Source organism: Hypomesus nipponensis, chromosome 14 (assembly GCF_054491055.1).
Source record: "Hypomesus nipponensis isolate SF chromosome 14, ASM5449105v1, whole genome shotgun sequence".
Taxonomy (NCBI): Eukaryota; Metazoa; Chordata; class Actinopteri; order Osmeriformes; family Osmeridae; genus Hypomesus; species Hypomesus nipponensis.
In genome coordinates, this window is record NC_140374.1 from 13,980,257 (window position 1) to 14,007,388 (window position 27,132).

Genomic DNA, 27,132 nt, shown 5'->3' on the forward strand with positions numbered 1-27,132 from the left:
TAGCTCTGGTGACTTTTGAGGATTGACTCTTTTTTGAGTTCTCCTCACTTCAGCCGTACATAGGGACAGGGTGCTGCTATTCTGGTCCTCAGTTTATCTTATGGGATGGTGTTGCTCGCCTCAAACCATGCGTTGAAGCCGTTAGGAGCTAGTCTGAAGGAGCGATTAACTCTCCGGACGACATCATCAATGCACTTGGAGATTTAGGCTTACATGGGGTTAGGGTTACATTGATGTGTATTCATCAATGTGTCCATCAGCTGTCACACAGAATACCTTCCAGTTTGTGCTTTTCAAAACAGTCCTGGAAAGGGGCAGTGGATTCCTCACTCCAGCATTGAACTGCCTGAAATGTTTTTATTTATTTGACTTAACTGCACCAGCCATGAAGACCCAGGTCTGACAGAGAAGCCAGCAGGCACATTGCAAAAGTGTGATGGACAGAGGGAGGAAAGAAGGGAGGGAGGGAAGAAGGTATGTAAGGGAAGGGGTTGGAAAGAAAAGTTGGGTTGGTGGTTGGAGGCAGAGATAAATGAGTGGCTAAATGGAAGAAGTTGGAATTGTGCTGGATCCGTGGATGGAGGGAAAAATTATTCAGATTGATGGAATGATAAAGTACAGTCCACTTGATATTTACCACACTCTTTCTGTTGTCGAGTCAGATGCCTCCAGACTTCCTGAACATACTGTACTGAACTGACTCTGGACATTGGCAGCTTTTACTCGAGGTTTGTGATGGCTGTGCATCAAAGTGCCATCACCCTAATTGTGATTTCTGCTTCTTTGTGTTCAGCCCGCTAGATTTCCCTGTTCTCGCTGCAAAGCCATCCCTCGAAATGCAAAGGTAAGCAAGACTGGCACTAGAGGGAGACTTTAAGGCCAATTAAGGATCATTATGCTGAAGTTACAGAATACGTTCAGTGCTCCTTATGATGGATGTGGTGCTTGCTTAGTACTGAAACACAGCAAGGGCTGTAACTTAATCGTATTTGGTCCGTTAAAATACAGTAACACAATGCAATGTCTTTTTTTGTCCTTTAGTCAGACTTTTCAATTTTTACTGCAAAGCCATTGAGTAAATAAACTGAAAAGGCTCCTAATGGTTAAGGTCAAAAGGACAAAAGTAGAAAGGTAAATAATGCTTTACCATATGTTAAAAACACCTCTCCTGTGATTGCCAATGACATCTAAAGTGATAAATGACAACTCTTTCTGCTCTCTTTCTTTTTCTGCCTCTCTTTGTTCTCTGTTCTCTCCTTTTCTTCTTTCTTGGTATTTTTTTCCTCTGAATTTGTGCTTCTTTCTTGGTATATTTTTCTTCTGAATTTGTGTCTGTTTTGCTCTCTCTGGTTTTCTCTCTCTCTCTCTCTCTCTCTCTCTCTCTCTCTCTCTCTCTCTCTCTCTCATTCTATCCATCATTCTCTCTGCTTACTATTTATTTTACTCAAATGTGCACATCAATCATGGAATGGATTGCCAGAGGAACATTTCACCCCCTGTTTACTCAAACATTGAGTAGTGGAGGCTCCCAGTGGTCATTCAACCAAGCAAGCATTGACAGAGATACAGGCAGTGAATGTTTGTCATTGGCTTTTACAACAAGTTAACATCACTGCAGGACTCATTCCTTTCACACATCTTTTATTCACATACGCCAGCTGAACTGAGAGTCTATACCAGACAACAGGCCCTAATTGGTTATGACAGGATCCAGAGTTTAGTACTCACAGTCCTCTCTCTTTTAGATGGTCACAGATGGTACTGGCCATATGCTCTTAGGAACAAAGTTGCTTGCTAAACACTTTCAACACTCTCTACAGTGACTGTCTGAAAATTGTTACCATTAGGCGTTGTCTGCTTCCAAGCCTTCTTTGATCAAATGCAAATGCCTGGTCTTTTTTCCCCTGACAACCTTTGACCTCCCCAAGTCCTACTTTGATCAGGACTGGACTAATGGGTGAGAGACACTTGTTTGACTTGAGGTTTCTGTGTGAGTGTGTGTGTGTGTGTGCATGTGAGGGGGGGATGTTCATCTGATGTACTCTCATTAAAAGGCGCCTGGTTGAACAAGGACACTTCTGAAGAGAGCGACTAAAACGTTGAGCACTGTGCTTGCACGCAGGTGCAAATGTGTCGCATGCACATAAGCACACACTCCGTATTTCAGAACGTAAATACACTTTCAAGTTATCGGAACTGCTGTCTGTTTAAAGAAAGATCTGTGTGTGTGTGTGTCTGTGTGTGTGTGTGTGTGTGTGTGTGTGTGTGTGTGTGTGTGTGTGTGTGTGAATGAATGAATGTGAAGATGTATGCATATGTGTATGTGTGTGTAAAAGGGTGTGTGTGTGTGTGTGTGTGTGTGTGTGTGTGTGTGTGTGTGTGTGTGTGTGTGTGTGTGTGTGTGTGTGTGCGTGTGTGTGTGTGTGTGTGTGAAAAAATAATATATTGCTGCCAATTTATTTTTTAATTGATGCTCTGTTGTGCCTTGGACTAATCATGGTGATCTGATGCACTTGTATGAATAAGTACTTGGTTTTAATTCTAAGATGGTAAAGCTCAAGGTAGTCGGAGCACTGTATAATAAAAATGGGAATATAATTGTCAATGTGGGATGAAAGAATGACGGTGTAGATTGAGCATATTTATTTGGTCTTCAGCTAAGCAGATGTTGTGGAGTCCTAATGAAACACATTAAAAGTCATGACAGTTATGAAGGTAATTTAAACCAACTAATGTTTTGTTGGCAGGAATACAACAAAGATAGTCATTGGACACACAAACTGGCACCACACCAGACAGTGGGCCTTTTAGTTCCACAGAGAATGCATGATTTCACAACCTCTTCCTGTTTTTTGTCCAATAAAAAGGAGGTAGAGTAGCGGAGGCCCCATCTGCCAGAATCTCATTGGATAATGGGCAGGCTGCTAGGCATTGACTACAGAGGACCAGTAAATGAGCAGACGTTAATGGGCAGTGCCGAAAATTAGAGTGTGCTAGCCAACCACTACCACAGGAGGGGAGGAGGGATTAGAACCCAGCAGCTAATGACACCTGTTTAATGGTATATAATAGAGTTTGGTGCTTGATTACATGATGGGCTGGAAGCAAGTGCTTGTGTTAGTGTGTGTGAATGTGTGTGTGGATGCCAGAAGAAGATAGAAAGTAAGAGACAGAGAGAAAAAGTAAGAGCAGAGATAGAGTAAGAAAGAGCGAGAGACAGGACAGAGGAAGAGAGGATGCAGAGAGGAGAGATAATTAAGTAATGGGTTCTTAAGAAAGAAAAAGTCAGTCAGACTTAGTCAGATTGATGAATATCAACGAATACGAGCCAGCTTCACCCTGCTAATGCCTTTATTTTTCCTTTTTCTCTCTCTCTCTCTCTTTCTCTCTCTCTCTCTCTCTCTCTTTCTCTCTTACTCTCTCTCTTTCTGATCCACCTCTCTTAACAAAGCCAATAACAGGACATATTTTTAATATCTCTCATGTAAATGACAAAAGACAAGTGATATGCATGCCCTTTTGTTTTTTACCTAACATTTACCCAGCATTTGCATTTTTATCAGCAGTTCAGTGTGTCTGCTTGTGTGTGTGAATGTGTGTGTGTGTGAGAGCTTTTGTGTGTGATATAGTGCCCCCTAGTGTAAGTCTGCGTGAATAATACATTTAATTGGTGAGACAGTCCTCATTGTGACTGTGCCTCTGACTGTGCCCTCTGTCATTACTGGAATATCAATGAATGTACTTGATGAAGAGGGAGGTTGTGTTTTAAAGAAAGACATTAAAAAGTGGAGGTTCATTTTGAGGGATTTGAGGCAGAAGATACAGTCAGAGACTTTTTTGAGAGGAATATACCTTTAATGTATTTTTCGGAGGATACCTGGGATATATTACAAATCCTTTGGACAGGAAGTAAAGGAGACAGAAAGGAAGCCTTCTCGGATTTCTGGGACGCATCACAAGGGGATACAGGCTTGACGTCAAAACATACTTAGACAGCTTCATACACTGGGAGTGGAGGGAGTTTACATGAAAGCTCAGCTGAAACGAATGTACTTGGGTGCATGGTTGCCAGACTCAGTTTCACGTGCAGTTGCCAGGTTGGGTCACCTCTGGAGCCTTGCATGGCACATTCAATTGCAAAAGAAGATCCTTTCACCTTAGCTTTCACCTTTCACTTTCTGCATCCTATTCTCTCTTTATCCCTCTCTCTGTTTCTCTCTCTCCGTCTCTTTCTCTCTCCTCTCACACACACACACTCTCTCTGTCCCTCTCTCTCTCATTCTCTCTCTCTCACCCTCTCCCCTGCTCCTTCTCTCTGCTTCAATCTCCTGCTCTCTCAATCTTGTCTGACTTGCTCCTGCTCCACATCAAAACTCTCGAGTCATGTGCTACATGTCCTCATATTCATTACATGGGGAGTTAGAGTGTATCAGAACTAGTGCATTTGTTGCTAAAGGAAAGACCTGTCATAATATATGTGTTCATTGCCATTGTCAGTTAAGATGATTGCTCTGACACAGACTTGAGGTGCAAAACAAATAGTAAAAGTAGAGCATAGTCTACTTGTAATCAAAAAACAAATTACGTACCAAATCCATCAAGCAATAATGAATGATGTTGAGAACCAAATGATCGGAGCAGTTTCTTGGTTGTAATAATCGAAATAAACGAAAATGGTAGCCCCATGCAATCAGGCCTAAGATGGGTAAGTTCATTGTCAACAGGAATAGCCACGTCGTGTTTTTGTAAAAAATAAATAATTGTTACATAGATTAACATTTGCAATAGAGAGAGCTTAAACATGTAGGCATTTATAGACAGTATTTGTCAATTATGTGCTAGAACATTCTTCATGGAAAGTAAATATGTGTTCAAATATATTATTGGAAAGCTATAATTGTTTTGTACTAATTTTACTTTTTGCAATGGTTGCCATGGTGATACCCACTCCTGTCAGACGGAAACTCTTTCTCTCCCATTCTCTCTCCCTCTCCTTCATCCCCATTTGTCTCCCTCTCTCATCCCTCACTCTCCCTCTCACCCACCTTTCTCAATCTCCTAATCTCTCTCTCTTTCTCTCTCCCTCTTTCTCACACCCCGTCTCTCTCCAAATCTCTCTCACCCACCCTCTCTCTACCAATATTTCTCAACCCCACACTCTCTTTTTCCCTCCCTCCCTCCCTCCCTCCCTCCCTCCCTCCCTCCCTCCCTCCCTCCCTCCCTCCCTCCCTCCCTCCCTCCCTCCCTCCCTCCCTCCCTCCCTCCCTCCCTCCCTCCCTCCCTCCCTCCCTCCCTCCCTCCCTCCCTCCCTCCCTCCCTCCCTCCCTCCCTCCCTCCCTCCCTCCCTCCCTCCCTCCCTCCCTCCCTCCCTCTCTTATCTGCCTCACTGTTACAGTTGGGGGAGCTGCCGGTCTGCACAAAGCTATTATTCTGTCCTGTTCTGCACACACTATCACAAACACACGCACACTGACAGAAACATGCACACGCATGGACATCGTTGTCTTCATGTACAGCCCATGCTGCTCTCGTTCCTGTTACACAGCATGATCTGTCAATAATACAAAAGTAAAAAATCTTAGTACTGGCTTGACATGTAGACAAACTGACATCAAAACCGAATACAGCAGAGCATCTGCAGCACATCGTGTTCATCCAAAAACATCATGTCCCCCCCCCCCCCATAAAACAACCTAATATGAACAGGTCAGGAGAGCATTTAAATTCTGTGGCAGAAATATCGACACTTTGAGCTGGACTGTTTGTGTGTGACACCTGGGATAAAGCACTAAAATGGCCATTTTATACTTAGTGAGAAAATGTGCCACTCTTTGGCCCCTTCTTTGATGCTTAATAAAGCAATGGCTAAGAATACGTCGATGAAAAATTGGGGTTATTTTGTTCAGTTAACACATGAAATGGAGGGAAATTGTAGCAGTCAGATACTAAGTGTGTGTCCTTGTCTGAAGAGGCATAGTCCTGGACATTCTTTCCTTGCCCTGTGTTATCTGAAACGACAACAGAATCATCTTAAGTGAGATTAGGCCCGACTGTGCTCGCACGAAAACGACGCAAAGCCGTTAACATCTTTTGTTGGGTTTCGCAATGTCGTCTGCTGATTGTGATCTCTGCTCGCCGTCCACATAGACACACCAGGGTGGGAGTCGAGTCCAAAAGATAAGCCAGCCAAGTCCAGCTGCATGGGGTTGTAATATCTGCTTGCTAATCACTTCCAGTTTGCATCCCTGAAGCAGAGGGTAAGCCATGGCCTCCTGCTCCTGCGATCTGAGCCGTGCTGCGATCTGCACGTTGGGCTTCATCTCCCTGGCAATCTCACTGTCTCGATGGAAGAAGAAAAAAAACACAGAACTCTGAAAGGGTGGACTGCTGCCTCGCCTCTGAAAACAGGAAACAAAACCAACAGCACTGTACCCTGCAAATGAGAAACACAGAACGGGAGAAGAGGTGGGAAGAGAGGAACAGAGGAGAGTTGAAAGGGGAAGGATAGAATGGGGATGCTGGAGGTTATTGAGACCCAGCCTGTGTGTGACAGTGATGGATTTGACGTTGTCGTGTGTGACTGCGTGACAGGCTGCACTGGAGTCACGATCACTCTGTTCTCTCCAGCTGGGTGTGCAAAGACTCATACTGGTTCACCGTGAGGAGACCCAGGTTTTTTTGACTGTACTGTTCTGTACACTCACACACATGCACAGACACACACGTATGAATACACACAAAGTCACCATCTTTCCAGGGTTTCTTCTTCATCTTCACTCTTTTTATGTTTTTTATGTTTTAGGCTTATCTCTTTTTTTCACCCACTTTGTTTTCTCTCTTGGCTCTCGCTGGCTCTCACTCACTCACTCTCTCTCTCTCTCTCTCTCTCTCTCTCTCTCTCTCTCTCTCTCTCTCTCTCTCTCTCTCTCTCTCTCTCACACACACACACACACAGACACACACACACACAGACTGTGAATTATACATGCACAGTAAACCACACACAAACCAAAATACACATACGGTACAAGTTCGACCTTACTGAATTATGCATACGTAGTACACAACTCTGTTGTTCCTAACAACCATGCACAAACACACAGATACATACACATACATACACCCACAACTGCACGTACACACTTAAATGTCTGGAAATGCACAACTACATGCAGAGCCTTTCACCAGTAATGGGACTGTGAAGCAACTATTGTTGTTCCAGAACAGTATTCCATTTTGTATTTGAAACATTACTACACGTTCCCGTATTATGACAGAGACATAGATTTTCTTTCGAGGTTGTTAATCCTCATCACCCTCAGGTTCATCCACCCTCTCCCGTTTTATTGGTGGCGAAAATATGTGACCAATTTCCCATTGGTGCTATTAAGCAAGTAGTATTGCTAAGTGCCCTGATGTCCTTTGTATCCATTGACTGAACAAATCAACATCAATTCCTGAAGACTGTGACCAATCATCATCACTAGACTCTTGCAACACCAGGCATTCTTCCAAGCAGACAGAACAAAACATTTCACCGTGTCTCTGTGAGAATCCAGCTGTGAACTAGACTCTGCTCTTACTCTGGTACAGTATGGACTGCAGATTGATTAACTTACTGCAAGCCACTGAAGACCTGGGGCATCAAATAGCAGCAGACCTTTTGCAGTTCTGCCACCAAGGTAAGCAGCAGGACGTGATTACATATTTTCTATTCTGACTGACTCTCAGTTAGTTTACAGGAACTTCAAATCCAGTGGCCTGGACCATAGAGATGGAACAGAAAGTGTTTTATTGTCTCAATAACAACCATGGAGTATGGCACACACACACACACACTCACATTCAACCACACGCGCCGACAGGCACACTGTTGTTTGAGCAAGCATTTGAAGACAGTCCTCAACGGACTCCTGACTAGTCTGGAGCGAGACGTCGACATGCTGTCCTCACATGCTCTTTTGGAGTCTGCTTTGCGCAAACAATGAACTGTGTGTGTGCGTGTGTGCGTGTGTGTCCCTTTATGATTGATGGGATGAAACCCCGGAGAGCCTTGCTGGTGCTCTTCAACTCGTGACGGACGTTTCTTATGCTGAGTGACAGAGGAAGTGTCTGACTGAGAGTCTACCGTCTCTCTTTTGGCCCAAAACAAACATTCCAAGGACGTTGGCAGAAGAGTTCAGCACAGTTTTTATGCCTCCACGGTTGTGAGACGACACATGAATGCAAAACGACTGACTACTCCATATCCTTTTTTAATGTGTTGGTGATTTTTACTGCTCGTTACAGGGACAGTATTTCACCTGTGTGCTCAGGCAATAAGAGAAGTATATTTTTACAGGACCATCTATTAGTTGATTAGCAACGTCTTATGGAATATCCGTGAACGATGTCTTTCACATGACCTGCCACCTGCCGCCTTAACATTTTGCAATGACAAGGCTCATCTCATAAAGGCTTCGACAGACGTTTATATCATCGAAGAAGGACATTGCCGCAATCTATTTTGAACTCCCTTTAAATGAGATGTGTGGACAGTGAACATGTTATTGTTCTACAGCAGACACTACACTTTACAAGCAGGGCCTGAGATCAAACAACGAAAGCTCGGGAGGAGAGATTCACAGAGGAATCTCCTACGCCAGAGCCGGTAGGCTGAGGCAAAAGGTGCGGAGCATCGTCAGAGACGACTATTCGTCAAGGATAGAGGACGATAGGAAAGATCATAGTGGTGCTTTTGAGACTGAGCCGTTCAGCTGTCGAAAAAACACGGACTTCCACATGACGTTACTTTCTCTGCCCAGCACACCAGCTTGAACCCAGTGCTTGTGGTCAGTGCATCATGGCATCTGGAGTGATTGAATGGAGGTGGGATTTCATATCATCAACCCCCTGCCCTTTCCCTGCACAGGTAAGTGCTTCTGTCCAAGTTTTCCGTGGGCCAGAACAAGACACGCACAATCACGCGCACACAGGTCCGTGTGCAATGGACACAGGCACACGCACATTCTCACGCACGCAGGCCTGCTCACACACACGCGCGCATCCCCATTCTCGCACCAGCACGTGCACATGCACAGACCATTTCCCTCTCTCTCAAACGCACAAAAACATATCCCAGCAGTCCTCTATGAGTCATCTTCAATCCTGCTGGTACTCGCAGTGGAACCACATGTTAAATACAGTAGGTGGAGTGTTGGATGTAAAACGAACATCATCCTTCACTGCACTGAATCGCAACAAGCTGCTCTTCTCCTATATTGACTTGCGAATCCATTCGAATCAACTGTGGGCTGAACGCCTGAATGAACCACCTCTCAGACAGGCAACAACCGCCGTTGTCTCGCCTGCCCACGGCGAACGCGCGCGGCGGAGAGAGGCGAACAGAAGGTGAGCACAGGTGTTGTGACACGCGTGGGGTGAGGTGCGCTTGTCACCGCCGTCTCCCCGGTGCGTAGGTGTGACCAGGTGGAGGACCGGTGCCATGGTACCCAGCGCCGCCGCCATATGGCCGGGGACGGCCGTCACCTATGGGCAGAGTTTCACACGTATGCTTCAAAACACCCGTCCTGTCGATTCAGCGGCGCCGGTGAGGTGTACAGGGCTTAACTGTCACCACCCACGCAGGTTTCCTTGCTCTCTGGCACCACAGGAAGAGAGCGAGTCCTGTGGATGTGGTAATAGTAATTCTGAGTAATAGGAAGCCTTGTGTTGACAAAGGAGCCGGATTGTTATTTTGTGGGAGATACAGGCCAGTGAGTTTCTGACAGTACTGTATGGGAGGCTGCAGAGAGAAGCAATGGAAACATCAGTCTCTGCTGTACTGGTGGTTGTTACCGGGCTATCATAAAACAGACATGTCATGTAACTGGTCTATCATGTCATTGGCCTATAATCCACAGACAGATCACGTAACTGGTCTATCATAAAACAGGCCTATCATGAAACCGGCCTATCATGTCTCATGGCTGTAATGTAACTGGACTATCAAGTCCAACACCAACGCTCACATTTTGCTTTAGTTTGATAATTGTTTTTGATGTCACTTCCCTTTGTATTTCAATGTTTGTCACACAGCGAAATGTGAAGGTTTGAAATTGTGGGGCTTCGTCAACAAACTGCAGGTTTTAACTTTAAATTGATACCTAAGGGTACATGTGGTTTTCATGAGGTATTATAATTCATGGACTGTCTTTTTCAAATCAGTCTGCAATTTTCAAAGAAGGATTCACTTCTGTCTCTCTCTCTCTAAGGTTTTCCTTCTCTCTTGTGTGAGGTTGAGCAGTCCAGCCTGCTAAAATTGTATCCGTATTATATGCTACAGAAGAATAATTTACGCACAGGGCAAATCTCTAGGGAGACTCCTTCACTTGTGACCTCGCCACATTATTTATTCTGCATTGTTAAAGAATGAATATTCTGGGAAATACAATTTGTGCTCAGCAATGAGATGGGCCGTGTTCACAAATAGATGCTTGACATTCAGCTGGGTTGTTTGCCAGAAGGTTTTCGGGTTTCCTTCTATAAAGGCTGTAAATTGAATTTCTTGTTAAATTATATTCTGCGGGTGAAGTATGATGGTTTTTTTTTTTGCTGGGTGGAAACATGTGAATTCATATGTCTGGTAACAAGGGCAAATCATCTTTTGATTGTGAGCAAGATCTCTGACGATCCAGTTTGATCAACATCCAACCTGTCATGTGGATTTTTATATCTACTGTAATCACCATAACCTGTAAATACGTGTTCATGAAGACCACACACAAGTGGATATAGGTTTTTATTATATCCAGTTGAATGGATATATATTAACGTTGGATATATATTACACAGTTCCCTGTTCGACCAAACTCCCTCTCTGCCCCTCCATGTTCTCAGTCAGAGACAAACAGAAGAACCTTGACTGTCCCCCTGGATACCTCGCTGGGTACACAAAGTACAAACTTCCTGTTTCTCCTCTTCTTTTATTCTCTCACTCCTCATTGCCGGCTCTTGGCCCAGAGATGAGGGATGACAAAGTGCTTGATGTTAGAGCCGTCTTAACTTCCTTACACTGCGCACTGTATGTACAGCGGAGCAGTTCTCCATCGCGGCTCAAAGGACCCACAGTCGCTGCCTCTTTCATTCGGATTCAATAGGCTGGCATGCCGCCACGTCAAACAGGTATCAACTGCCAAGCTCCTGGCGCAGGAACAAGCGAGGCATTCCTTTGTTTCCTCTCATGCGTGATCTCGTTTACCGCCATATAAATAAACCTGCCAAAGACTTGCTCTGCAGCCGGCATCAAGGAGCTCTACCTTCCTCTGTGGCACACACACGTACACGCACACACACACAAAGACACACACTCCTTCTCTCAAGTCTTCAAACCATTTCCCCATCTTCCCATCACGGACGTTCACAAGCTCTTCCTCCATGGTTTTGATTGGCTCTTCTGCTTCTCTAGCAACTGATGCGGGGGATGTGTCAATACAGGCGCACTCTCCCAAAAGACGCAAAGCAATACCTGCATAGACAGCCTGCAAATTTCAGTCTGTGGGTTCGAAAAGGTGTGTGTGTGTGTGTGTGTGTGTGAGATGTGTGAATTGTTAGCCGTCGTTATTCCTTTTTGAAAGTGTGTAGACGCAAAATCCAAAACAAGAGAGAGGAAAGCCAAGTTAGTCCTGCTCAGAGTACATCAAGTGCAAGGCCTGCTGAGAGCACAGCTTCCAGTACATCCACACAGTCAGAATGTTCCCACAGTTAGACTGGCAGAAACTGAGTGTGAGTCTGACACTAGTCGGACAGATTTTCCTGTCTGATGATCCAATCAATAATTTGGACGGTTTTCTCTCGTTTTTTCTTTGTTTAAAACGTTTGACAATCTGTACTGGTCAGCTAGACAGGGGGAGAGGAGTGTAAGCAATGCTCCTGCGACAAACTGCCAACTGAGGGGCATAAATGAATGCAAATGTATGGAAAGGATAGCACCTTGAGACTGACACTGGATTATGACAAATAAATCAAGGTTCATTTGTCAAGCAGTAATAACGTTTGAACATCTGGCTCTTACAATTGTATATACTGTAGGTGATAGAAGGAGAGATATGATTTGGAACAACGTTTAGACTTGGGTGTATGGGGCCTAACCACTCCAACACTCGGTTGGTCCTTTGGGTGGCAGATTGAGGCCTTGGAAAGTGAGCACGTAGACTAAATGTCTATCCATGCTGCTCCGTCGATAATTAGAAAGCTCTGGAAGAACAGTAAACCCTCCAGATGTCTGCAGCCCCTCTCACTGGCCAGGCTGGGATTCTTCAAAGATTACCCTGGACACAGCAAGGAGACTCTTACTCCTCCCCCAGGAGATGGAAAGATGAGACGGATGAGTCCAACAAGAAAGCCCTCTTCCCCACACCATCTTTCCCTCTACCCATGATAAACGACCAATCCCTGTCCGGCAGGTACCACAGTGAGACGAGGGTGGGGGGAGATTGGTCATTCTCCAGACAGGTCAGGGTTATATATAGAAAACAGATGATGCGGCCTTTGTTCCTCACCCCCCCCCCCCCCCCCCTCCACGTGTTCCGTGATGCATTATCTGAGGGGCTCCCCAGCTGTGTCCACTCAGGTGATGTCATCTTAAATGGACGACTATCGTGCAACGGAGCAGATGTCCCTTTGCAGCAGCATGGGGCTTTGAGCCCCGTTCGACACCCTGCTTTTAACAACTGATCCAGGTCCAAGTCTTGCGTATGCCAACCTTCACATTCGAACCACAAAGCTGACCCCTGAACAGCACTGGAGGTTGAATTTCGAATTACCACGTGACCAATGCTGCCTTGAGGTCACAGGTGCATTTCCCAGGGGGAAGTAATGTGCATTTCTGTCTGACTATGAGAGAGATGCGGTGGTACAGAATTACAATAGATAGTTTCATTAAGGGGGGGACTGACAAGATTCATTGTCTAATTTCTGTGCGGGGCTGCACAGCTGAGAACTCAAAGGGATGCATGGAAAGAATGGTCACGCACAAATGTTTTTTAATGAATGGAGTGCTTCCCACTATAAAGTTTCATTGCTTTCTCCATTATAGGCTAAGCTTCTACAGTTCATATCGAGCCATAGTTCATACCGTCTGTCTAATGTTTGCCTTCTTCTATTTTGCCTTTCTCGACTCTCTACCTTTCTGTTACATTTTTCCACCTCCATTTCCTGTGACAGGTCCCTCTGTAGTGTAGCTTAACACATCCTTTACCCTTATCCATCAGTCTCCCTTTTATTTGGCTTGACCTTGCGTTTCACCTGATCTTACCTTTTCGCTTGGTACCGTCTTAACTTCCCATCTATCTAAACTCCATCTCGTGTCTTCTCCCCCCCTCCAGGGTCTTCTTACTCTCTGACACGGCCTGTCTCTAATAGACGGCTGTCTTTTCCTCGACTTCGTTCGAGTACCTTACCCTGCTTCTTTTGGAGAAGTGAGACTGTGTTCTTTTGTTCTTGGAGATGAAGATGGAAGTAGAGCCAAATTCCCCGTGAGGAATGCAAGGCAGAAGCTTGAGGAAACAAACATTTCTGTATATAGGCGTCTTATGGAAAGCCGCGTGCCTTTACTGAAACGCCTGCCAGGCGAGGAATCAATTTGTACATGTGTGACACTGGCACGCGTGCGATCAAAGCACAACCCCACAAACACATGCGCACATGCACACAGACACGCACACACATGCACACACAAACACATACACACACCTCAACCCACTGTCTCGAAGCCAGCGAAGGGGATCATAATTAATTACATTCTCCTCTGCATTTTAATTGTCTCTGTGATATCCGGGGGAGGGCGAGTAGCACACTTTAAATAAAGTGTGCCCTTATGTTCTGACAAGCGCACACTTCTTCCTTGTATACCTGCTGGGACCCTTGGAGGTTTTTAATTATGGGTCTGAGAGTCCCACGCCCTCATCACTCCCCAATCCACTAGAAAGAACCATCATCTGCTCTGGCCCATAAAGCTCCCAGTCTAATGATCATACTTACTGTGCCGTCAGCTCGATGGAGGAAAGCCTGTTGAGAGACAGAGCCGAGGCGAAGCTGCTATTGTCCTCTAGTCTGCACGACGCTTTGGAGAAAACTTGTAGAGTGTACGTTCGTTTTTTTTTTTAAGGCTTTGGTTTTCAGTTGAAGTTATACAATGCTGTTTTGTATGCAGGTGGGATATATATACAAAAATGTGCTTAATGTCTGTCAAGTAATAGTTGTGTTTGTAAGGAACGTTTTTTTTGGGGGGGGGGGAGGGCACTCAAGCACACATTAAAATGATTTTAAAATGACGTTGAAAGGGCAAATTTCCTTCGCTAAATAGCCTGCATCCCTGCTCAAGCTTGTAGATACTAGCAACTTCATTCAGTGACTACTGGACAACTTTGCAGCCGATGGGATGTACATTAAGTAAATCAATTCAAGATTAGGTAATACATCTTCTTTTTCTGATAAAAGCCGATCGGTTAAACTGCTTGTTCAGTTCACTGGCAATATGGTATCCATATTTTAAAACGTGTATGAAAAATGTGGCCTGTTTCAAAAGATCCTTTGTTGGTGTTTTTTGTGAGGTATCTTCTATCTATTCTCCCCTGGCGCAGCCATGGTATTTAGCTGAGGCTTGGTATTGATGGTAAAACTTTAGAAACAGAGAATAGTTCCATGAAAAGATAAAAAAGGAGTTACGACATTAATAATGATAGGGTTCGAATATCACAAGACCATGCTTCAAAGCTAGCACTGAACTTGACAATCTTGTTTGAGAAATAGCTTCTCAAGGGCAGATTGCTGTTTTGAATTAAACATGTGTTTCTTATGGCCAAGGTTAATGCATCGGAACTCTTCCAGGAGATGAGAATGATTATTGCTTGCCAATTATTTGCATTTGTGTTGTACATCACAGCAAACTTCAAAAGGAAAGGTTTATTCCCCATACATTTGTCCAACAGATTTGACTTTGGTGTAATAAGTAATGTCTTCATTTTCTTTGCACGCAAAGAAAAAGTGAAACCTAGCTTGCCTTAATTGAGAGGGGATGATTGGGATGAAATTTGATCTGGGTGAGCTCTGGTAAGTAATCGTGATCACTCTGAGGTTTGTCCGTTTACTGTCAAATCAGGAGGCTCTGCTCTCAACTCACATACCTGGGAACATGAGAAGCTCATCAACACAGGCAATTGTAGTTGAGACCTGAGTGCAGCAGAGCTTAATCAGCAGGATGTGAAAGCAGAAGTTAGGAGACAGCTGTCTGCGTAAGCTCCCCTCAAAGCCTACGCCTGATCATGAGTGTGTCCATATTGTGTGAATTAGAACACTGAAACGGTTCTACATCCAAGACACGTTGAATATCATTTCAAACAATGAATAGGGGGGAACACATTTCCAAGGCAAGGGAGATTCACTGGTATTCGTCAAACAATCTGAAAAAAAAAAAAAAAAAAAAAAACTTGGCCAACTTGAATCCTCTGCAACTCCTTGCACCCCGTCTTAACAGAAAGGGCAAACATCGGATGGTAAGGAAGGTTCTGGATTCCAGAAGTATTTTTAGCAAGGGCACGAGAGGCTCGGAGGCACTCCAAACTGGGCCTCCCTTCACAGGAGGATTAGCGGTGCTCTGTTCGGGCAAAATATGGATAAGGCAGGGGTATAATTGAGACTTCGAAAATACCAAATCCCAGACGGTCCGGGGGCGAGCTTTTTTGTTCGGGTTGCTATTTTCTGCGCTGGAGCTGCGACGGCAGGGCCAGGGGGCTGTGGTTTCACTGCAAGAGAAGATGAACTAGAAGACAGGTGTGTAGTGGGAGAGGGGGAGAGAGAGATATAGAGAGAGAGTGAGAAAATGAGAGAAAGACTGAGCAAGGGGCGCGAGAGAAAAAGAGAGAGAGAAGCTCTGGGAAATGAAAAGTGGACTGCTCCTCCTTTACCATCACTAATGAAGTTCTCCGGCACTGAAAGTCATTGTCTGGAAATCCCATGGACTTTCTACCTCAGGGACATCGTACTACTTCTTTTTTTTCCCCCTCCTTTTGTCGAAGGTGATCTGTGCTTCTCTGCATCTCTTTCCAGACCTCGTCCTTTTATTCCAAAGCCAGAGTGAACACCAAACTAGTTTCGAGTTTTTTGGCAGGCTCCACCAATCACAGACAAGTCGCACTCTGTGAGTGACCCGCCCTTCTCGGACCTTTCCCATCAGTCTTTTTTAATGAACCTTGTGCTGCAACACTGTCCTTTTCCTCCTTTCAAGGGATTTGCGAGAAGGCATAACTTGCTCTCCCGTTTCATTCTCCCAACATGAAATATTTATACAGCTGCTAAAACACTTGGTTATTTATTCAAGAGAATGTTTTGTTTACCCATAAAGGGCCTTCCATTCACCAACTTGCTGACTGGACACATATGAGGGCAGCTACTTTTGAAATGTCCTGTTGTTACTGTGTAATAAAGACACTCTCCTTATTACACAGAGTTTTAACACCTAAATATTGGACTTTTCTCTTTGATTTCATCCAGGTCTTGACAGCTCACATGCAGGATGAAGTTGGATGAGGAAAGAAAATCAGTGAAAATCAATACCCTGCAAGGTTTCTGTCGCTTACCGTGGTGGGTTTTGATTTTGATGTGTGTAATTATGGAGTGTCTGTAGAGGAAGTAGTCGACTTTCGTTTGATGCGGTTAAGACCTCGTCACTGGGGTCATCTTTTTTTAGTATGTTTGTTCACAATTAACCACATTTGTTAAACAAATAATGCTTTTTATGTGCTTGAATGTTTTGATGAGGAATGGGGAAGAGACCACTTGCAGTAGATCCAGTATCGGAATTTCCCTTTATCTCTATCACCCTCACACACACACACACTCACACACGCAGAGAGAGAAAGAAAGAGACAATATACAATATGTTACCAGAGAGACCCAATCAAACTCACCTCTAAGCAGTAATCGTTTATGTTTGTCAGTTCCCAAGCTGAAAACAAAACTGGGATAGGCTGGGATAGCAAATGTAATTTACTAACCAGAAGAAAATATTTTCAAATCCCCCTTTTGTTATCTAGATAATCAGGGGAAATGTATTTTGGTGTACAGAGATTTAGAGTATATTAGATAATAACTTAGGAAAATGTCTCAGGTCAATGTGAAAATTTAAACTTTGAATATATATGGGTCTGAGCTCAAAACTTGCCCATCGTAGTACTGTTTTCAAACTTGTTTGTCTAGAAGGAAGGAGATGTAGTAGTAGTAGCAAGTTTTTATTTGTCGTTCAACCATATAACGTTATTACAGTACAATGTTCCTCCAGGACCATGGTGCTACATAAAAGCAACGTAGGACAAACACAGACGAACTAAGACCTACACATTCCCACATTCCTGTGGTACATAAATTCCTATATAAAGTATATGTTATGGGATAAAAGTAGACACTTGATAGAAATTGTACAGGTATTAGTCAGCATTTTACCATAAGGTCAACCTTGTCAGACCTGGAATCTCCAATGTTTTTCTGTTACAACAGAAAGTAACTAGACAGGCCAAAAAACACCTGAAAGTACAGAGTTTGTCTCCACAAGCCTTGTAGAAGAATGCCTTTGTTTACCTTTGATGAAGAATGGGGTTATGGAAAAGGATCCCCTCACCATTTTGTTTTGTACACCACGGGTTCTGCTTTATACTGGTGCCGCCGTGGGTCTCTCCTGGATCTGGTTCTGCAATCCTGCCGCTCGACAACGCCAATTGATGAAGAAAGTATTTATCAATCTGCAGATTGGGAGAGAAAACCAGACCTCTGACAATAAAATGACAACACCACACCATGCTTAGGTCTCAATCATGTCTCTCTCGGCTCTGAAGGCCGGAGGACCATCTTTTATTGGGCACAGGAATGTAAACATAGATAGTGACAGTCAGGCAGTAAAGACGTTACAACAGTCTCAGAGAAAGAGATTCACAGCTCACACATGACCACTCAGACTAGAGAGATCATAGTTGGCACTCTACTTGTAGTCATGACAAAGGACGTTTACCCGTACTTTCTCCTGATCCCGAACATCTATTAACCCTGACACATAGACACAATCTACTCTTATTAATAGCAAACTTACATGAGAAGATACTAACTAGTATCCAATGACTAGGTCTATTGATTAGTGAATAATGTAAGCACACAGGAAATCGCAATATCTTCCACACCTTGACTGAATACAACTTCAGACATGAAATGTCATTATGCAAAGGGGTGTAAATGTTTCATAAAATGAAGGTATTGCAGAGCTGTGAGAAACTTCAAATCAGTTTAATTACGTACTTATCTGTAAGAAGATGTTAATTGTCTCACCAGCCAGTTTGACATGTTTAGAGATTTTTTGGACTTATTGTGTGTATTTTTTTTCTTTTAAGAATTATGTTGGACTTATTCCTTTATAAATGACTATGGTGACAATGAGGGATTATGAGGCACTTTAGAGTCACTGAGAAAACTTCTATATTACCTTTTTAAAGAAGCATGTTTTTCAAGCTACCTTTGCATCAGCATTGCTGATGACTTAAAAGTATTCTCAATGGTTCATACCATTTTATATGAAACTAGAGTGTTGTACTTCTTTTCTATATCTGTCTTTACCCCAGAGACTGTCTTCTGTTCTCTGTAACAAAGGACACAGTTACTCAACTACGGACCACATTTCATTAGTCTGAAGGACAAATAGGTCTGGGCGATTAAACAAGGTTTCCTGTGTAGTTAATATTGATGGTGGGACTATTTGACAAATGGCCTTATTCCTCCACAACAGCTGGGAGAGGGAATTGATGAAGAGCTGATACTTGTTCAGGATTTTAAACACTGCTTAAACCAGAGAGTGGCACCTCATTTTTATTCACTTTCAGCTGAGAAGCCCTGTGGACCAACTTAGGCAGAGTTGAAAATGGGATGAATACATTTCTATGGGGTCAGTCGTGGTTGAATAGTTTGACACATTGCGCTATTTACAATTGCTGTAAAAATTCCAAGTAGATGTGAAACAATGTTGTTTATTCAGTAACATTCATCAACATATCCCAGAAAAGACAATGTGAATGAATTTTCAATTTGTGAACGAAAATCCATCCATAGGCCAAGCAATCTTTTTATGAACTTGCCAAGCAGTTTGTAGAGTGGCTGAAAATGTGCTCTTAGTTTTGGTGGGAGGAGGGAACTACTTCTGTAACAAATCTATCACTTTGTACTTTGTACTGTATCAAAGTTGAGATATACTTTATATGCAACCATGAGGAATTCTCTATACTATAATTTCCCCTACGGGTAGAAGTGTATTGATTCCTATTTAACCTCCATGTAGCCCATGTCTGTAGCTGAAAAGGGTTGGATGGGAAGGTAACCTTACTGGGGTAATGAGGAGCATGTCCTCCACTCTCTGCATGATGCTGCAGTTCCACACCAACAATAAGGTTCTGCAGCATTCTTATGTCAGACGTTAATGGCAGGTCTTTTTTTTTTTTTTTACTTTAACGCTAGCTCACAAGCAAGGTTTGCTAACCTATTTGTGCTCTGGAGCTATCAAATCAGTGCTTTCGCCCCCCCTCTCTTGCCTTTTTGTTGCTTTGGTAAAGTGTAATTTACTTTAAATGTATTCTCTTTCTTGTGCCATCCCCCCCTCCACTGTCCACCCACTTAAATCTCACACAGGGCAGAATAAATTGGATGTAATTACTGTGGTGCCTTCTAATCACCCTCACTTTGTCTGTAATGTGCACTGGATAGCGCACATTTATCTTGTCACAGAAGCTGTTGGGTGGGAAAAGTTAAGAATGATACTTATGGTGAAGGGTATTCTATGACAAATGGTTTTCCCAAGTCGATGAGTTCTACTGCACTTATGATTTCACATCTCTCTGAGCTTTTTGTTGTGGTCACCCATGTTGTCTTTTAGAGCTGAACTACTGTAATGGTGTGCATCCTATTGTAGGATTTGCTCAACACCTTGCTCAACACCTTTCTTTGTTGAAGGTTGACTATGTAGCACACTATGGACCGCATATTGGAATTTGAATGTGAGGAAGCAGATTCAATATTATTAGAAAATAGATTTTAGTGCATATTTGACAGGATAGGTTGGCATTTGCGCTTGCTCTTAACAAAATACTACATTGCCCTGTCCCTGATTGGTTTGATAAACACGCAATTCACACCGGAAACTGTTCACCCCTTTTCTTGCAGTATTCGCTCAGATAAAAAAAATGCTGAATGGCAAACCAAACGCAATACAAGGTGGTTCCAATCACTAATTGTGTCCTTCAGCTGAGTCCTTTAATTCCAGAAGCCTCTAGATGAAATACAGCAGGAGCCACATAAACCTTTCACAGCACAAATAAAATTTATACTGGAATAATCACTGTGTGCACTGGATTGGGGGCATCTGTTAGGCAAATGAGTGATGATAATACTCTGCGGTGGCCATTTGTTGCATCTTCCTCCTCCAGTGTACTCCAACTGGTCATTGATTTCCATTACCTGGTTTAGTATCTCATTTCTTGCATTTGACAGGTTGGTGGAGTGGAATGTTGTGGTCATGAATCCCAAAAGGGAGGGGGAGGACGTGTGGTGGGGGAGGGAAGGGGGGGGCGGGTCAAGTTAATTGAAAGCATCGGAAACAGCCCTGAACCTGTCGGCGATAGCGATTGGTTAAGTTGAGCTTCAAAATGAAGAGAAAGATAAGTCGTTAACGTTGAAACATTACGGATCTTATTGAGAGGTTAATATGTTTTTTTTTACATCCCAGGGTGTTTGAGTTCATTTCAAAGTGGATAATATAAGGTTGACAGATCTCCCTTTCCCAACACTGCTGCTACACACCAAATACTGAACAGCTTACTGTACAGCTTCACTCTAACACTTACCGGGTATAGGCTTCACTTTCTGATCTGACTTTGCTGCTTGTGAAACTGGGGCTTGTTAGGGCACATCAATCATTTCCGAACTACAAGGGGACTCATTTACGATCCATGAGGGACGCCAAGCTAATATGTTTTTACAAAGGCACAATGTTCTCCTGAACTTTATATCTCTCTCACCACCCCCTCAGCTAAACTCCAGTGAAACTGTGAGATATTTGACAGCCTGCAACATTTGTTGCAGACGATGACTTTGAATGCTGGCCTTTAATGATGGTTTATTTGAGTGGAACGGCTGCAGTTTACAATTTTAATTGCCTCTTCCCCCGAGCCAGCGGACGCACAAACAAACACAAAACACACCAGTGCTCGGGAGGCTGGCACATATACTTATACCATCCACAGCTCAATGGCCAGTGACAATAATGGCTCTAGGGATTACCTCTGGGGATGAGCGGGGTTTCAAATGTACGCTAGTGCTGTTGACACACCCCAATGTATGGCAAACACACGTTTTCTGGATTTTATGCTACGCTAGCTTTTTTAGCATATGAACCTTGGTTGTCGTAACACACCTAACGTTCGTGCAGAGATCACTCTTTGCCCCTTCTTGTTTCTATTTCTACGGGTCGGTCGGTAGGCCTAAGTCAAATAATAAAATAAGGAACCATTTCCAGGCTAATTGCACTGCCTCCATGATGGGGTAGCAAAACATTCAGCACTAACAGTGTGAACAAAACGTGAGCAAATGCATGCAGATTGTCTTTTCTGATGGAGATACTGACAAGCCATCAGAAACAGCTGAAAGCCTGTAAGTTGTATAACTTGTAATATAAAACCACAAGAGAGCACCACAATTACCTAGGAATTGGCGCAATGCAGTAGGCCTACCTATTGGCATGAAGTATCTGCTCTTTTACAAGGCAATTAGCCATGTTGGTGACAGGTTCTAAACACTTTGCCATATAGTTCACAAACACACACATACACTTAACTATACCCTTCACAAACACACACACATACAAACTACACACACCAGTAGGCAACACACACCCCTGCCCCCTTCCTCTAGGCATGCGCACAGACGCACACACACTTTCACCACTGCAGAGCTCTTACCCAAGGGAGGCCGAGAGAGGGGCAGCAGTGCATGGGATTTCTCATTAGACGAGTGCTAGCCATGCAGTGAGCCACTCACACTGCCCAATTACGGAGGTGTAAATGAGACTTTGACTGACAACCCAGAGAGGGAAGCCCAGGAAATGGGTTGGAATTATCTCTGTGATGAACTGATGAGGTATTTTGTCCGAGATGGCTATCGGATCAACACGGATGTGTCTGAATCGTTCAGAGAAAGCTCTTATTTTTCTTTCCTTTACCCCTAGAGTGGCATTATTTGTGAGCGTCTGTACACAATGACGCATGCAACACCACGGAGGTGCAAATTAGGGCGAGTGAAAAGTTCTCAAAAAGAGTTCTCAAGAACTTGTGAGGATTCGATTAGCGTTAGATCAGGTCTCTTTCAACAAGTTCATGGTCCTTCTCATACACTTTTTCTTTTAATAAATAATTTTGATGAAAGATTAAAGTTCCTTTTGCTATATTTGTGAACGTTTGAATAGGCAAAGCCACATGGGTTAATGGAGGCAATGAAGGATTCAATATTTCCAGGAGATTGATGAGTTAAACCTGCCACATTTGCTGCTTAGCTCTAGAAGGTTAAGTAAAGCTCATTAATTTCTGAGCCCTCACTTTCAAATAATAATTAACAGCAACATAAATATTATAACCTCAGTCTTTCACAGAACAGAAAATGCAAACTTAAAGTATTTAATCGCTTGTTTTTTCATCACAAGTCATATTTAAATATTTACATAATAATTGATTTAATTGTCTTAATAGTTTTTTATGCTTTGGAAATAACTCTTGGAGAAGAATAGATGTGATGCAAAAGGCTTTGGACCAATTCCACTCCAATTATGTTCGATAAAGTATCCAAATGAATTTGCATGACTGTGTGAAGGAATAAGATTACGTTGTGTGAAATGCTGTAAAGAGTTTAGAGGAGGATTCAAAATGGGAATGGCACATTGGCAGCATTAGCCATACACGAGTGGATTTCAAATTCTAAACACAAAAGCCTCAACTGTTGACAGGTGATCAATTGTAATTTAGTAAACAATTTGATTCAACCAAGATTATGAAAATATATATTACACAACATTATTCAAGTTCATCTCATGAACCTATGCAGTTTTACAGAGGAACTACAGTAAAAGTATTTTTTCACGTTCACTTAAACACTCTGGAGTGTAACCATTTTCTCAATTACATCAAATAAACCCTTTAATTAAAGTGGAAGCGTTAAATGGTGTGGTATTAGTTACTTTTTCTCCATGTGGCTTGTTATCGATTGTGTGAGGATCTATAATGTAATTTGTATTGTCTCAGACCATAGATTTTCACAGCCAAATTTTCGTTGTAGTTCAGTGAACACAGTACCCATGGCACTCTGACTTTCCCAGGAAAATCAGCAAGACGCTTTTAGGTTTATAAAAACACAGAAGGTTACAGTTAATGTCTGGTCTGGCAAAATACCACTCGAAGGAGGTAGAGTTTAAATACCAAGATTGTCACCTTGTTCTCATGCAGTAAATGGTGTAGACTGAACATTCTGTACTTGAGAAAACAACTGAAAACACCTCAGGCAATCCCTTACAATACCCCTGTGCTCTTTGTTGGAGGAATTGAAATGGGTTTTCATCCTTCAAAACAGCAGTATTTAGGAGCAAAGTAGCATAATTTTGTGGTGGAATTGCAGTTCATTCTTTACGGTCAATTACCCCTTATTGTCGACAAGCACCTTCACCTTTCCTCACATGCACACTCCAGATTTTGTCACAGCCAACTGTCACAGCCCCAGTTCAGACACTAAACGCAATGCACGTGTAGCAATGACGAGAAAAAGCCCAATACAATGTTCAACAATAATTTATAGTCCACAACGCAAAACCTTATGAACTTTTACAGCAAAATGGTGATCACACTGAACTGGCCAACAACAGTCAGGCTTTGTTGAATCCCCAAAATACATAGCTCACACAAGCCTTAATTTCCATAACTTGTCAAATTTGCATGAATCATGCTGGGGCATTCAATGAAGACAGGGCATGGATTTATTTTCCCCACCAGGCAACATTTCAGGTTTTCCCTCTGTTAAGGGACCTGTCCTTGATGCTGATTGGCCCAAGGGATACTTCCTGCTCCCACTGCACACCTTTAGAGAAAGCAAGATCCATATAATTTTACTGCCACAGTTTGCACGTTAGTTATTGATGTTACTAGGCTACAGTACATACCTGGTGCATGAAGCAGATGCTGCACTTCTGGGCCACATTTAGTCTCTGTGCTACAGCAGCCACAAGCCTTGTTTATTCCACTGGACTCCGACCACCTAGGCATAGTTGGCAAAGACCCCTTCTTCTTACCACTTGGCATCCACAAACTTCAGAAAACAAGAGTTTTGAAGATCTCTACCAGTAATTTCAAATCTCCATTGCATAAGGGCACTTTACAGTAAACATACCCTGGAAAGTCTGTATTATAGTAGCCTACTTACCCATCAAAGTAGGAGCAAGCCTTATTCAAAGCATCAATAGGAGCAGAAGCTTTGGTGGCTTTCAGCTTGCAGGTGACGTAGATCTGTAGAGGAGATAATTCCTGATGTTTAGCGTGTGGCGGAACAAAACCTGATGCAGAAGATTTACACACTCACCAAGTTGAATTCCTTTGAAGAGGTTAAAGCTTCCACCTGGAACTGGAGGATGTCATCTTGGGATCGAGGCATGAACCGGGAGTTTAAGCCTGCCACTTTGACATTCAAACACCTGAAGGGCATTTATAAATAGAATCAGAGGAGGAAAGTTTGGCACCTCGAGTTGAGAAAAAGTCTTAACAGGTTACTTACCCATGGAAGTCAATGAAGGCTTTGCTTGTGTAAGAAGTGGTGTCTGGAAAAACGGTTGCAGAACAGCGGTCCACAAACACACGGAGGGGAACGTGGTAGAACTGACTGACCGAAGCTTCTAGTTTGATTATGTCACCCAAGAAGTACTCAGCGGTTGGTCTCTCTGTTTTCCAATCATCTGTGTTGACAAAATCAGAGGGACTAAAGGTGTGACTACTTTCCTCAATTTCTTTTCTGGATCAGTTAACCTTCCAAGCCCAAATAACAGTGGGGGGGGGGGGGGTTCTTCCCCTCTGACTGAGGCAGACGTACATACTAGGGAATGTTTTTGTTACCGGCCTTTCATGTTACCTACCAAGCATGGTTTTTAGGGAGAACTGCAATGGCTCCCTTACAACCTTGGTGGTGGTAAAGGGCGCTATATTGGGATTCAAAGCTTCCCTGTGAAACAAAAAAATTATTTCAAGGCAAGCTTCGCTGAAGGAGAGTACATTGAGGTGGCATCGGTATTTACCATCGGTAGTGGCACCCCACGGAAGTTGATACTTCCCACGTCCGTGCAATTGGAGTGTTGCCAAGAGCAGTTGGTTTGTAGTGGAGGACGAAGACATAGACAAGTGTATCCTCAGCAATCTAGAAACAGTGCCATTAAACCATTTTCCCCCCCTTGTCTCTCAATAAATTAAGCCTAGCCATGGTAAAAAAAAGGACATGATCAAATTACCGTTACAACGCTGCCACATCTGTCTAGCTCCGACTCAAAAATTACAACCTGAGAGTTAGCATCTTCGCCTGTTGCCATGCACCCCCCAAGGTTGAGATCTTCTGTTTTGATGGGTTGACCGATACCAAATAAATCCTGCTTGACTTCCACACGAATGGAATTCAGCCCACACTGAACCATCACATTGTTGTAAGAGTGAGAAGTTGGTCTAGTCTCAAAACGCTGTGGCCTTACTTCTTCGGCAGGATCCTCTGGAAACTCCCAGGTAAAAGATTCCTCAGAAGTCTCTTTAGATTTCAAATATTCATGTTGTCTTGCAAGCACTTGGACAGGTTCTTCAGTTGGTTTTTGTGGGGGAAGTTGCACAGGTCCATTTTGTGGCCATGGGAATTTACTTTCTGCAGGTGCTGCTGGAAACTGTGGTTGTCTTTCCCATTGAAATGATTGAACCATAGCTAAACAGCCAACTGTAGGTATTAGTATTTTAACAGACAACATTATTCAGCTTTTATGTTTATATATTGAGCAAAAGTACTGTGATCCAAGGAAGCCATTTTGTATTTTTTTTTACTGCAAACTCCTCCCCATTTTTGATTTGCTTAATGGATTTCCAGACCTGTTCCATTACACAAATGCAATTGAATAATGGATGAGTCACAGTAAATGAAAACCTTACTTTCTGCAGGTGAGATATTTTCTCCCTTCCTGACTAAATAAAATAGAATCAGTCACAAATAAGGGTACATAAGTTGTCCATCTGCACTTTGATCACATCAGCTTCCTCACTAAAGAGGGTTAAGAGTTGGACACTTACTTCCAAAGCCTGGTCATATGTGCATGGTTACATATCTTTAATTTGTATAAGTGTCAGCTCAATTTAGTTTTGTTCCAAATGTGTGTAGATAACAGTAGTGTGCTATGTTGGCTGCAAACATATAGCATGACATAGCATGCACTATGGACATCCCTTCATAATGCAGTTTTTTAAACAATTACACAGTATGTACCCCTCTATCTCCAGGCATCTAAACAATGTTCATCAAGCAGATGCCGGGTGCTGTCAAATTGCTGGATAATGATCAGTAAAAGATATTCAAAGTAAATAACAACATTTAAAGTGAAACTTGTCATAGCAAATATTTGAGAGAATAAAGTAGTATTTTGAGTACATACTTTCAAGTACTTTGTAAATGTTCCATTATGCCAGAAAATGGTTCTACTTTAGCAGATGACTACACATTAGTTTTTATATTAGATCATTCTCTCTTCAATTCTCTATTGCTGCAGATCCAACCCCTTTTTCCATCTGAAGCTCATTTTAAATGACTTTTTTCTCCCTCCCCTGTGGCTTTTAAAGTAATTTTCGAACTTCCCGAAGCACAGTGAATTTCAGAGATCTTGGCATGTGGCAGCATATGATTGCATATTGTACATGGTTACATTATAGAGATTGTGGCTGTGAAGTACCTTAATCTGTGTGCAGGCCTGATGTCTGATTGAATGAAATCCTTCAACTAGTAAAGTATATGTAATCAGTT

The 27,132-nt window shown here is 43.0% G+C and overlaps 1 protein-coding gene and 1 long non-coding RNA gene across 3 annotated transcripts in view; one reads left to right on the forward strand and one right to left on the reverse strand.

The window, feature by feature from the left end:
- The window catches only part of LOC146258730 (uncharacterized), a 21,087-nt gene extending 4,435 nt beyond the window's left edge, over window positions 1-16,652 (forward strand). The window contains exons 3-4 of the long non-coding RNA XR_014729696.1: window positions 794-844; window positions 16,531-16,652. This is a non-coding gene — a long non-coding RNA (uncharacterized LOC146258730). The remainder of the gene's footprint in view (window positions 1-793; window positions 845-16,530) is intronic.
- Window positions 16,653-23,878: 7,226 nt separating this feature from the next.
- On the reverse strand, window positions 23,879-26,121 carry LOC146258731 (zona pellucida sperm-binding protein 3-like). 2 transcript variants are annotated; one of them, XM_084672148.1, is made up of 8 exons: window positions 25,595-26,121; window positions 25,385-25,503; window positions 25,226-25,311; window positions 24,871-25,048; window positions 24,679-24,790; window positions 24,523-24,605; window positions 24,263-24,357; window positions 23,879-24,180 (listed from the first exon to the last, which is right to left on the reverse strand). In XM_084672148.1, exons 1-8 carry the CDS (start codon window positions 26,090-26,092, stop codon window positions 24,104-24,106), a joined length of 1,248 nt encoding a protein of 415 aa, XP_084528274.1. In that variant the 5' UTR covers window positions 26,093-26,121; the 3' UTR covers window positions 23,879-24,103. The 2 variants fall into 2 exon arrangements, with proteins under 2 accessions (XP_084528274.1, XP_084528273.1); XM_084672147.1 differs by having other exon boundaries at window positions 24,014-24,180; window positions 25,829-26,107.
- Window positions 26,122-27,132: the final 1,011 nt, after the last annotated feature.